Genomic DNA, 13,342 nt, shown 5'->3' with positions numbered 1-13,342 from the left:
CGTCACAGGATGGAAGCTGTCCCCAGTAAACCCACATTTTGGGCAATTGATGGTAATTTAGGCAATTGACTGATGGCAATTTTTTACTATTATGGTTGTTATTGTTGTTATCTGTGTTCCATAAAATGTGTACTAAGAGCTTCTGTACTGGAGACAAATTCCTTGTGTGTCTAATCACACCTGGCTAAATAAAATATTCAAATTCAAATTACAAAGGAAAAAAATTGGGGGGGAAATAGCAGGATAAACTCCATCAGCCCACACAAACTTAGCTTAAAATTTCCCCAATAATTTTCTTCCTGTAGAGTCATGCCCAAGAACTACCAGCAGTTCGTGGCCTTGGTGTTTGCAGTCAGAGAGGTCAACAGGGATCTGGTTCTCCTTCCCAACATCACTCTTGGCTTCCAAATCTATAGCAATTATCAGACTGGGATGACAATTTCCATTATCAATCGCTCCTTGCTCTCCAGACAAGGCCGAATGGTTCCAGGCTATAAATGTGACCCAAAGGACCCTTTGCTCTCTGTTACTGGGGGTCTCAACCCCAAATCCTCAAGGCAGATGGCCTCCATCTTCAGCATCTTCAAGGTCCCACAGGTGAGGGGGCTCTACTGGAGACAATATGAGGTAGACAATCAACAGAAGCCCAGACAGAAGCCCAAGAGGAGAAGCTCATGTGTTTTGGGAGGCAAATGAGCAGTTTCTGATCTAGAGAATCTGCACTATAGTTGAATTTGATTTTTTATATTTTATGTGTTGAGAAATGTTTTTATTGAACCCAAAAGTGATAGGTAATGAGATAATTCTGAAATGATATACTTTCCAAGAAGAATTCCTTCCTAATCTATTCTTCATAAAAGTGTAACCATCCTTTCTGTGCAGTCTGTTCTCTGTATCCAGTTGATGAATTGTTCCCGTATAAATTTACATTGATACTCTAGAAAAAGTGCAGAAGAGAGCAACCAGAATGATAAAGGGACTAGAAACTAAAACATACGAGGGAAGGTTGCAGGATTTGGGCAAAGAGGAGGTAAAGTGGGGGATATGATAGCAATCTACCAATACTTGAGATTCTGCCACATCGAGGAGGGGAACACATTATTTTCCAGGGCACCAGAGAGCCAGACAAGGTGCAATGGGTGGAAGCTGATCAAGGGGAGATTCAACCTGGAAATAAGGAGGAACTTTCTGACTGTGAGAGTGATCAACCAGTGGAATGGGTTGCCTGCAAAGATAGTGAATGCTCCAACACTAGAGACTTTCAAGAAAAGAATGGACTGTTATTGTAGGGTCTCCTGCACCAGCAGGAGGTTGGACTAGATGGCCTGCAAGGTCCTTTCCAACTCAATGAATGAATAAATGAATGAATGAATGAATGAGCGAATGAATGAACGAACGAACGAACAAGTGAGTGAGTGAGTGAATGAATGAATGAGTGATTGAGTGAATGAATGAATGAGTGAGTGAGTGAGTGAGTGAGTGAATGAATGAATGAATGAATGAATCAACGAACAAACAAACAAACAAACAAACAAATAAAATTAAGCTTGCCACTCAAAGTGAGCCAGCCTAACAGGTATGGCAATAACCCATGTCACAGTGACTCCTAAAATCACCATAAAATCTTACTCTATCAATAATCTTACTTTCTGCAGCTAGGCGTTGGCTTTGAGTTAACCCAAGGAGGCAGAAGAGTTTATCCTTCCTTCTTTCAGATGAACCCCAAGGAATTTTCTGAGTATGTGGGTTTTGTGCAGCTGCTCCTGTACTTCCAGTGGAACTGGGTTGGGCTCGTAGCCCCTGAAAATGACAATGGTGAACGTTTCATTTCATCTCTGGTGCCAATGCTGAAGGAGAAGGAGATCTGTTTGGCTTTCACTGAAATATTGAAATCGGATTTTCTTCTTCATACTACAATGCTGAAATTATTTCATATGATGGACACTTGGGCAAAAGCTGAAGTGATTGTTCTATTTGCAGACCCCCAAAGTATTACAAATGTACAGATGGCAATGGGTATCCATGAACATTTGAGAAAGACATCATTCTGGAAAGTTTGGGTCTTAACTTCCCATTGGAAACTCAGTGTGTTGGGGAATGAAGACATCTTGAAATTAGTAAGACCCTTCCATGGGTCTCTACATTTTAGGCTCCACACTGGGGAGGTCTCAGAATTCAGTCATTTCCTCCTGTCTTTAGACCCCCTGGAGCCACAAGGGGATGTCTTTCTCCCTCCATGTTGGGAGAGGTTATTTGGCTGCATGATGGACAAACCAGGCAGGATCCTTCCAAAGGGGGAAAAACCATGTACAGGAAAGGAGAATTTACAGACTCTGCCTTCTTACGTTTTTGAAACAAGCATGGAAGGTGAAAGCTACAATATCTACAATGCCATTTTTGCTGTGGCACATTCATTGCATTCAATGTATGGGTCAAGAATTCTTGAAAAGAGGGTCTCAAATGTCCAGCCATGGCAGGTAATTTCTGTGACTTCTTATCCAGTCTGCAGATCCTTAGAGAGGAAACTTCCCATATGCATTTATTGAATTACTGATTATATACAGTAGAAGGAGAAATAAGAAGTCAACCAAACCAGTTGTCCATAAGATCCACAGAGGAAAGATTTTCCCATAATTTCCTGAAAGGTCTTCAGTGGTTGCCTAAGAGTCAGGGTTGACCATTCCCTGAAGGAGATTTCAGCCCAGAGCAAGATGACAATTTATTTATTATTTAAATAAATATTCTGTATTGGTAATATACATAGACATAACATTGTTTATATACATGATGTGGGTACTGATAAGAGGAAACATTAGGATAGAGACGGAAGGAAGGCTGGTGCACTTATGCACGTCCCTTACTGATCTCTTAGGAATCAGGTGAGGTCAACAGTGGACAGTCTAAGGGTAAAGTTTTGTGGGGTTTGGTGATAAACCACAAAGTCAGGTAGTGAATTCCAGGCATTAACCACTAGGTTGTTAAAGTTGTATTTTCTACAGTCAAGTTTGGAGTGGTTCCCTTTGAGTTTGTATCTGTTGTGTGCTTGTGTATTGTTCCACATGCGGGGAAGCAAAAAAACCTCACTGAAACACACATGCACATGCAGCTGCATATGAGACCTTGCTACGTGCACAGGTGCGGGAAGCAAAATTGCGCTTGATCCCACATTCGAACACCAGAGCCATGGAGCTGCACACAATTAGCCACACCGGTAGGGAGTCCACCACTGGTAAAATCTAATCAAGGAGAGAAGCAACCTGTAACTAAGGATAAATTTCCTGACAATTAGAACAATTAATCAGTGGGCAGCTTTCATCTAGAAATTGTGAATGCTCCAACAGGGGTTTTTACTAGAAACATGGAAACATGGAAACATGGAAACATGGAAACATGGAAACATGGAAACATGGAAACATGGAAACATGGAAACATGGAAACATGGAAACATGGAAACATGGAAACATGGAAACATGGAAACATGGAAACATGGAAACATGGAAACATGGAAACATGGAAACATGGAAACAAAGATTGAGGGCAGAAAAAGACCTCCTGGTCCATCTAGTCTGCCCTTATACTATTTCCTGTATTTTATCTTAGGATGGATCTATGTTCATCCCAGGCAGGTTTAAATTGAAGAAGCAAACAATACAAATGTCCAATGATCAAGATAATGTCTTGTCTTTTGGGGAATGGAGTTAAATAATTGATGCTACTCTTCAGTGCTCAGACCTGCAGCAAGGGAAATCCTCTAGCTAGTGAGATGCCACCTCTCAGGATGATGGCCATCGCATTTTGATTTTGGCTTCCTGGCAATGACTCTGATTCCTGTAGGTCTCTTTCAGATTCTCCCCTATCTGAGGCAGGTCCAGTTCAACACCAGTGCTGGAGAGGAAGTCTCCTTCTCAGAAAAAGCATTGCTGTCTGCGCGTTATGATCTTCTTAATTGGCTTTTTCTCCCCAATCAATCTTTTGTCCCTGTGAAGGTTGGGCAAATAGATCCCAGGGCTTCCCCGGGCCACCATTTCACCATGACCTCCAATGCAATCATCTGGGCCACAAAGGTGAGTTGAAAGGAAATCTCATCAATTCAGGAAAGTCTTCGTTTTCCCTTAGAGGGGCGGGACATCGATCTGGAAAACGACTCTATTGGATGAGAAAATATTTCAGGAATTTGATGAAAAAAACTGCATTCAAGTTTAACATATTTGAGATTTGAAATCCAAGATCAGGGTAGGGTGGGGGAGACCTCTTGCAGTTCCCATTCAGTTGGATCCTCACAATTCCTGGTTTTAAAAAAAGCTGCAGCTTTTTTTAATGTCACAAACCTTCCTTCATTTTGAGTTTCAGTTCCAATCTTCATTGTTCACTGGTGGGTTGGGATTGCCATTGGCCTGAATCTTATTCTGGTTTCTGGTTGTCCCTGGTAAACCATTTCTTATGAAGACATTCTAAACATGGAAATAGAAAATTATTATGTGTGTGTGTGTGTGTGTGTGTGTGTGTGTGTTTGTTTATTCGGCCTTGTTCTGGCCTCATCAGCTAGCCACACCCTTCCTTATGGGGATTCGATCTGGCAGCTTCTGCCTTGTAAGGTAGAGAATTAACAGATGAGCCACCAGACCTGATCCCTCCAGCTCTGTAACAGTGAGGGTCTATATGTTTTTTATGTTGGATCACCCTGGTATATTGAAGGAACATCACAGCTCCTTTTTGCCTCTGGGCCCAACCCAGGACCATTTCAAGGCAGTTAATTTATTCATAGCCGACAACTATATTCTGTATGTATCAAATGTTTTTAGCTGAAATTTTAAAATTAAGGGAGACTAGGATGGTACCATTTCGGCCTTGTTCTGGACTCATCAGCTAGCCACACCCTTCCTTAATGGGATTCGATCTGCTTCGATATATATATGTTTTCGATATATTCGATATATATGTTTTCATAGATTTTCATGGGTACAGGTATGATGGTCTTGGTATAATCGGGTTTCTTCACATGTAGGATTTGGAAATTTCTGGCGACGTTTCGATGAGGTCCCACTCGTCATCTTCAGGCTGGTGCTTCTGTCCTTGTTCTAGGGCGAACACAGCGAGATCTGAGCTGCCTTCCTTCTATAAATACTGGTGGCTGGGTGTGGTTTGATGGCTCAGCAATTGCCTGCTGTGTAGAAACTTCCTGGTGAGTCAGTGGGGTAAAATCTGGGGTCGTTGATGTAGCTGAGGTATACTGATTGGTTAATGGTTGTGGATTAGGCGTGATATCCTGAGTAGTTGGAGCTTGCAGGCTACTTGATTGTTTTTCAATGTGTGTTTTGAGTCTGATTTCAGTTTCTACGTATCCCAGCCATAGAAACTGAAATCAGACTCAGAACACACATTGCAAAACAATCAAGTAGCCTGCAAGCTTCAACTACTCAGGATATCACGCCTAATTTACAACCATTAACTAATCAGCATACTAATTAGTAAGGAAGGGTGTGGCTAGCTGATGAGGCCAGAACAAGGCCGAAATGGGACCATCCTAGTCTCCCTTAATTTTAAAATTCCAGCTAAAAAAACATTTGACACATACAGAATATAGTTGTTGGCTATAAATAAATTAACTGCCTTGAAATGGTCCTGGGTTGGGCCTAGAGGCAAAAAGGAGCTGTGACGTTCCTTCAATATACCAGGGTGATCCGACATAAAAAAAACCCCATATAGCCCCTCCCTGGTACAGAGCTGGAAGGGATCAGGTCTGATAGCTCAACTGCTAATTCTCTGCCTTATAAGGCAGAGTCCACCAGATCGAATCCCAGTAAGGAAGGGTGTGGCTAGCTGATGAGGCCAGAACAAGGCCGAAATGGGACCATCCTATCTCCCTTAATTTTAAAATTCCAGCTAAAAAAACATTTGATATATATATATATATATATATATATATATATATATATATATATATATATATATATATATATATATATATATATAACCCTTCCCTGGTACAGAGCTGAAGGGATTGGATACTGTAGCCTAGAGGATAATTCTCTGCCTTACAAGGCAAAGGTTGCAGGTTCAAGTCCCAGTGGGTATGGCTAGCTGATGAGGCCAAAATAAGGCCAAAATAGATCTATCCTAGTCTCCCTTAATTTTCAAATTCAGCTTAAACATGTGACATATATATATATATATATATATATATATATATATATATATATGACGGTCTTGGTATATTCGGGTTTCTTCCCGTGTAGGATTTGGAAATTTCTGGCGACGTTTCGATGAGGTCTCACTCATCATCTTCAGGCTGGTGTTTCTGTCCTTGTTCTCAGGCGAACAATGCGAGACCTTAGCTGCCTTCCTTCTATAAATACTGGTGGCTGGGTGTGGTTTGATGGCTCAGCAATTGCCTGCTGTGTAGAAACTTCCTGGTGAGTCAGAGGGGTAACAATTGGGGTCGTTGTTGTAGCTGAGGTATGCTGATTAGTTAATGGTTGTAGATTAGGCGTGATGTCCTGGGTAGTTAGAACTTGCAGGCTGCTAGATTGCTTTATAATGTGTGTCCTGAGTCTGGTTTCTGTGGCTGGGATATGTTTGAGGGCTGGTTTCCAGATGTCTGGTAAGCGAGAGGTATCATCCCGCTTGTTCATATTTTGGGGATGTTTTTCTATCTCGATGGCTTCCATGATTATTCTTTTGCTGTAGTGTTCTGTTTTGGAAATTGATTTGGTACTGTCAAAATCAATTTCATGTCCTGTGGTTTTGAAGTGTTGGAAAAGGGAGGAGGTTTTTTCTTTTTTCTTTAATGCATTCTTATGTTCTGCAACACGTGCATTTATTCTCCTGTTTGTTTGTCCAATATATGTGGCTGGGCAGTTTTTACACGGTATTTGATAAACTCCCTGGTTTTCAAGTTGGATATTGTCTTTCGGGTTTCTTAAGATGTTGGCTATTTTTTTATCTGTACCAAAGGCTGTCTTGATGTTGTGTCTGCGGAGAATTTTACTGATTTTATCTGTGGTGCCCTTGATATAAGGGAGGAGGGCGATGCCATTGTCCTGTTCTGTGTCTTGGTTCTTGGGGGGTGTCTCTTTTTGGATTAAGTTGTTGATTGCCTCTCTTTGGAATCCATTGGAAATTAATACATTTGTGAGACTGTGTAATTCAGGTTCCAGGTGGTCTTTGTCGGCTAGGCGTTTGGTTCTGGAAATGAGGGTCTTGGCTACGGAATTGATCTGTGCGGGGTGGTGGTGGGATTTTGCGTTCAAGTAGCGGTTGGTGTGTGTCTTCTTCTGGTAGACGGTGTGTCCTAGGGAGCCATCGGGTTTTTTGTAGATTAGGACATCCAGGAAGGGAAGTTTGTTGTTGGTTTCTATTTCCATGGTGAATTGTATTTTGGGGTGTAGGCTGTTGAGATGTGTGAGAAAGCTGTCCAGTTTTTCTTTCCCATGTGGCCAAATTACGAAGGTGTCATCTACATATCTAAGCCAGAGTTTGGGTTTGTATTCAGATTTGTCCAAGGCATTAGTTTCAAAATATTCCATGTATAAGTTTGCGATAACGGGTGACAGAGGTGATCCCATGGGGGCTCCTTCTATCTGTTTGTATCTTTGTCCATTGTGGATGAAGTATGTATTCATCAGGCAGTGGTTGGTCAGATCTAAGATGTGCTTCGGGGGGTTGTATTTGTTTTGGATGGCTGTCAGGGCTTCTTTGATAGGCACTTGGGTGAAGAGAGATATGACATCAAAGCTTACGAGAAGGTCACTGGGTTGTAGGTTTTGTTCCTTTATGATTTCTATGAAGTGGAATGAGTTTTGTACATGAGACATGATGGATTCTGCATAGGGCTGGAGTTGTTTGGCGAGAAATTTGGCAAGATTCTGTAGGGGTGAGCCTATGGAGCTGACTATGGGTCTGAGCGGTGTTCCTTCTTTGTGTATCTTGGGGAGGCCATAGAGCTTGGGGCATCTGGATGATTTTTCTCTGGGGATGATTCTTTGCTGGATTTCTTGACTGATGGGAGAAGCTTTTATTTTGGATTTGGTGGTTTTTTCCAGGTAGGTGGTAGGATCTGTGCTTAGAGGTTTGTAGGCGGGGTCTTGGAGTAGGTTGGATAGCTTGTCTTGGTAGTCAGATGTGTTCATCACCACAGTGGCATTGCCTTTGTCTGCTGGGAGGATGATTATGTTATTGTCTTTCCTCAAGTTGGTGAGTGCTTTTTGTTCATCTTTATGTAAGTTGCTTCTGGGTGGAATGCTGGAGCAGAGGACATTGGTGACTTCGAGTCTGATTTTGTTGGCTTCATCTTGGTTGATTTTGGTTAGGGTGGCTTCAACTCCGCATATGATGTTTTCAGTGGGGATGCGTTTGGGGGCGACTGCAAAGTTGAATCCTTTGGAGAGGACGTTGGTTTCTGCTGTGGTGAGGGTCCTGTCTGATATATTATGTACTGTATTCTTCATGAGTTGCTGTGGAAAAGGTTTTGGCTTCTGGTGTTTTTCCAAATTATGGAGCTTCCTGGTGTGTATGTCTGTATTGAGGGAGGTTTCTGTTTCAGCTCTCCAGAGGGCTAGTTGTTTGGATTTGTCCCAGAGTATTGGGTGGATTCTGTTGCTGAGTTTGAGGTGAAGACTGAGTAGGTCTTTGTTGGTTTGGTCTAGTAGGAATCTTTTTCTGTGGAGTTCGTTTCTGATTAGGGCTAATTCAGTTCTTTTCAGGATCCGTTCAGTGGATGGAGTTTTAGAATGGAATTTTAGTTGGCAGCATTTGGGGATCAGGTTTCTGTCTCGGCAGTTGCGTAGAAATTTGAGGTCACATAGGATGGTAGCTCTTTGGACCTCGAGTTTCTCGTAGGTCCTGGTCAGCAAGAAAGTATCCTCCCCGTAGAGGTAAGATATTTGTTTTCGTAGATTTTCACGGGTACAGGTATGACGGTCTTGGTATATTCGGGTTTCTTCCCGTGTAGGATTTGGAAATTTCTGGCGACGTTTCGATGAGGTCTCACTCATCATCTTCAGGCTGGTGTTTCTGTCCTTGTTCTCAGGCGAACAATGCGAGACCTTAGCTGCCTTCCTTCTATAAATACTGGTGGCTGGGTGTGGTTTGATGGCTCAGCAATTGCCTGCTGTGTAGAAACTTCCTGGTGAGTCAGAGGGGTAACAATTGGGGTCGTTGGGGTCTTCACCCAAGTGCCTATCAAAGAAGCCCTGACAGCCATCCAAAACAAATACAACCCCCCGAAGCACATCTTAGATCTGACCAACCACTGCCTGATGAATACATACTTCATCCACAATGGACAAAGATACAAACAGATAGAAGGAGCCCCCATGGGATCACCTCTGTCACCCGTTATCGCAAACTTATACATGGAATATTTTGAAACTAATGCCTTGGACAAATCTGAATACAAACCCAAACTCTGGCTTAGATATGTAGATGACACCTTCGTAATTTGGCCACATGGGAAAGAAAAACTGGACAGCTTTCTCACACATCTCAACAGCCTACACCCCAAAATACAATTCACCATGGAAATAGAAACCAACAACAAACTTCCCTTCCTGGATGTCCTAATCTACAAAAAACCCGATGGCTCCCTAGGACACACCGTCTACCAGAAGAAGACACACACCAACCGCTACTTGAACGCAAAATCCCACCACCACCCCGCACAGATCAATTCCGTAGCCAAGACCCTCATTTCCAGAACCAAACGCCTAGCCGACAAAGACCACCTGGAACCTGAATTACACAGTCTCACAAATGTATTAATTTCCAATGGATTCCAAAGAGAGGCAATCAACAACTTAATCCAAAAAGAGACACCCCCCAAGAACCAAGACACAGAACAGGACAATGGCATCGCCCTCCTCCCTTATATCAAGGGCACCACAGATAAAATCAGTAAAATTCTCCGCAGACACAACATCAAGACAGCCTTTGGTACAGATAAAAAAATAGCCAACATCTTAAGAAACCCGAAAGACAATATCCAACTTGAAAACCAGGGAGTTTATCAAATACCGTGTAAAAACTGCCCAGCCACATATATTGGACAAACAAACAGGAGAATAAATGCACGTGTTGCAGAACATAAGAATGCATTAAAGAAAAAAGAAAAAACCTCCTCCCTTTTCCAACACTTCAAAACCACAGGACATGAAATTGATTTTGACAGTACCAAATCAATTTCCAAAACAGAACACTACAGCAAAAGAATAATCATGGAAGCCATCGAGATAGAAAAACATCCCCAAAATATGAACAAGCGGGATGATACCTCTCGCTTACCAGACATCTGGAAACCAGCCCTCAAACATATCCCAGCCACAGAAACCAGACTCAGGACACACATTATAAAGCAATCTAGCAGCCTGCAAGTTCTAACTACCCAGGACATCACGCCTAATCTACAACCATTAACTAATCAGCATACCTCAGCTACAACAACGACCCCAATTGTTACCCCTCTGACTCACCAGGAAGTTTCTACACAGCAGGCAATTGCTGAGCCATCAAACCACACCCAGCCACCAGTATTTATAGAAGGAAGGCAGCTAAGGTCTCGCATTGTTCGCCTGAGAACAAGGACAGAAACACCAGCCTGAAGATGATGAGTGAGACCTCATCGAAACGTCGCCAGAAATTTCCAAATCCTACACGGGAAGAAACCCGAATATACCAAGACCGTCATACCTGTACCCGTGAAAATCTACGAAAACATATATATATATATATATATATATATATATACGTGTGTGTGTGTGTGTGTGTTTTCATAGATTTTCACGAGTACAGGTATGACATGTTTTTTTGCTGAATTTTTAAAATTAAGGGAGACTAGGATGGCACCATTTCGGCCTTGTTCTGGCCTCATCAGCTAGCCACACCCTTATATATTGTATTTATATGCCGCTCATTCCAAAACGGACTCGGAGCAGCTAACAAATAGGATAAATATAATAGTACTAATATATAATCAAAATACACAATAAAACCAGTAATATAATAACAATGAAATAAAATCCAAAAAAAGAACCATACACACAATCTAATTCCAGGCCTGCTGGAAAAGTCAGGTCTTAACGGCCAGGTCTAAAAATGCCTGGGATAAACATAGATCCATCCTAAGATAAAATACAGGAAATAGTATGTTGTGGTTGGCTTTGGGGCAGGAGCTGGCCCAGACTAGATGGGCAGACTAGATGGACCAGGAGATCTTTTTCTGCCGCCAATCTTCTAAGTTTCTATGTTTCTAAAACCGGTAGGCAGTTGATTCCATAGGTTCGGAGCCGCCATACAGAAGGCTCTTCCCAGAGGTCCCACCAACTGACATTTCTTGGCAGATGGGACCTGAAGAAGGCCCTTACTCGCCACAATGAGGTAAGAGGTTGGAGGCAGTCCCGTAAATTTAGAAAGAGAGAAATGAAGTATAGATTATACTTCAAATATCTCAAATATTTCTCTTTCATCTTTTAGAAGGTGCCTTTTGCCAGGTGTGGCCTGAAGAGGTGCCAGGCAGGAGAGAGGAGAAAAGTTCCAGAGGGCGAGCAGGTCTGCTGCTACCAATGTGACCCTTGTCCAAAAGGGACCATTTCTCATCAGACAGGTAGGTCAGAGCTCAAATACTGATCTTCCAGGAAGTCATTCAGTGGAAAAATATTAATTTTGGATTCAGTTTTGGTAGGCTGCTTACATTTAAATTGTACTACACCATAGGCCATTTTCTTGTTCCTCCACAATTTAACATGTATTAGTTGAAGGGAATTATTCTTAGGTTATATACTAGGCTTTCTACTCCTACTTTTATAGCCCATCAAGAAAACCAGCTCTCAATCTTTTTGGGAAAGAATGGGATGTGAGATTCGAACTTTAATTTTCATTAAGGATCTGTGTCTTCTATCAGAAAGTTCACTCTCCCAGGAAATTCATGGACCTGTTGGAAACAGAACAGATCCATCTATCTATGTCTGCTAACCCTTCCCTACAAAAAAAGGGTTGAATGAGTGGATTTGAAGTCCAAAACAGAGAAGTTGAGCAAGAGAACAGATCTATTTTTCTGGCTAACCTATTCCTAGAGTTGACAATATGGATGGATGATTTGCCCTTGTTGATTCACCATAAAATGCACACTGACTCTTGATTTCAGATGCAACTCACTGTGACCCCTGCCCAGAAGATCAATATCCCAACAAGGAGAAGGACCACTGCATTGCCAAAAGACTCCACTTCCTTTCCTATCAAGACCCCCTGGGATCCTCTTTAGCATCTCTAGCGCTATCTCTCTCGGTGATCACATCTGCAGTCCTGGTCATTTTCCTTAAGCATCATGATACACCAATTGTCAAGGCCAACAACCGAGATCTCACCTACATCCTCCTGGTCTCCCTTCTGCTGTGCTTCCTCTGCTCCTTCCTCTTCATTGGTCAACACAGGAAGCACAACTGTATCTTCCAACAAACTGCCTTTGCCATTCTCTTTGCCCTTGCAGTTTCCTCTGTCTTGGCAAAAACTGTCATGGTGGTTCTGGCCTTCATGGCCACCAAGCCAGGGAACAGGGCAAGGAAACTCTTAGGAAAACCACTGACTAATTCCATTATCATAGCCTGTCCTCTAGTCCAAGCTGTTCTTTGTTCCATCTGGCTAATAACCTCTCCCCCATTTCCCAACATGGACTTCCACTCCTTGGTAGGAGAGGCCATCTTGGAATGTAATGAAGGTTCGGCTTTAATGTTTTATGCTGTCCTTGCCTATCTGACTGTTCTGGCCCTCGTCAGTTTCATGATCGCTTTTTTGGCTAGGAAATTGCCTGACAGCTTTAATGAAGCCAAGTTCATTACTTTTAGCATGCTGGTCTTTTGCAGTGTTTGGATCTCGTTCCTTCCCACCTACCAGAGCACCAAAGGGAAGTCCATGGTGGCCGTGGAGATCTTCTCCATCCTGGCCTCAGGGGCTGGTCTCTTGGCTTGCATCTTTCCCCCAAAATGTTATATCATCCTATTAAGGCCCCATCTTAACTGTAGGGAAAATATGATAAGAAACAAACATCTCTAACTGATGCAAACTTGGGAAACATTTTAGTTTTCCTTTGAGGAAACTTTGAGGAAAAGTGTTGAGGGAGAAAGATGAACTTGTCCATTAAATGATACCTTATCAAATACTCTAAACAATGCAGCAACAAATCTAATCAATTAAAATGACAACTAAAAACCCAATACAATAAAATCAATCAGCAATGGCCTTTCCCTTTTATTAAGATGGTGCCGATGAAGGCTGCCTCGGTGAAATGCTCTCAAATGGTTTCTTTATTTTTTATTATTCTCTGAGATTCTTTATGCATTTCATACTCACAAGT

At 42.2% G+C, this 13,342-nt stretch overlaps 1 protein-coding gene across 1 annotated transcript; it reads left to right on the top strand.

Moving 5' to 3' along the window:
* The first annotated feature begins 309 nt into the window (after window positions 1-309).
* On the top strand, window positions 310-13,041 carry LOC139158167 (vomeronasal type-2 receptor 26-like). Its single transcript, XM_070735584.1, has 4 exons — window positions 310-597; window positions 3,987-4,064; window positions 11,467-11,596; window positions 12,137-13,041. Exons 1-4 carry the CDS (start codon window positions 310-312, stop codon window positions 13,039-13,041), a joined length of 1,401 nt encoding a protein of 466 aa, XP_070591685.1.
* The last annotated feature ends 301 nt before the right edge of the window (window positions 13,042-13,342 follow it).

This window comes from Erythrolamprus reginae, chromosome 1 (genome assembly GCF_031021105.1).
Source record: "Erythrolamprus reginae isolate rEryReg1 chromosome 1, rEryReg1.hap1, whole genome shotgun sequence".
Classification (NCBI taxonomy): Eukaryota; Metazoa; Chordata; class Lepidosauria; order Squamata; family Dipsadidae; genus Erythrolamprus; species Erythrolamprus reginae.
The sequence above is the reverse complement of the archived record's forward strand: the minus strand, read 5'-3'. Positions and strand labels throughout refer to the sequence as shown.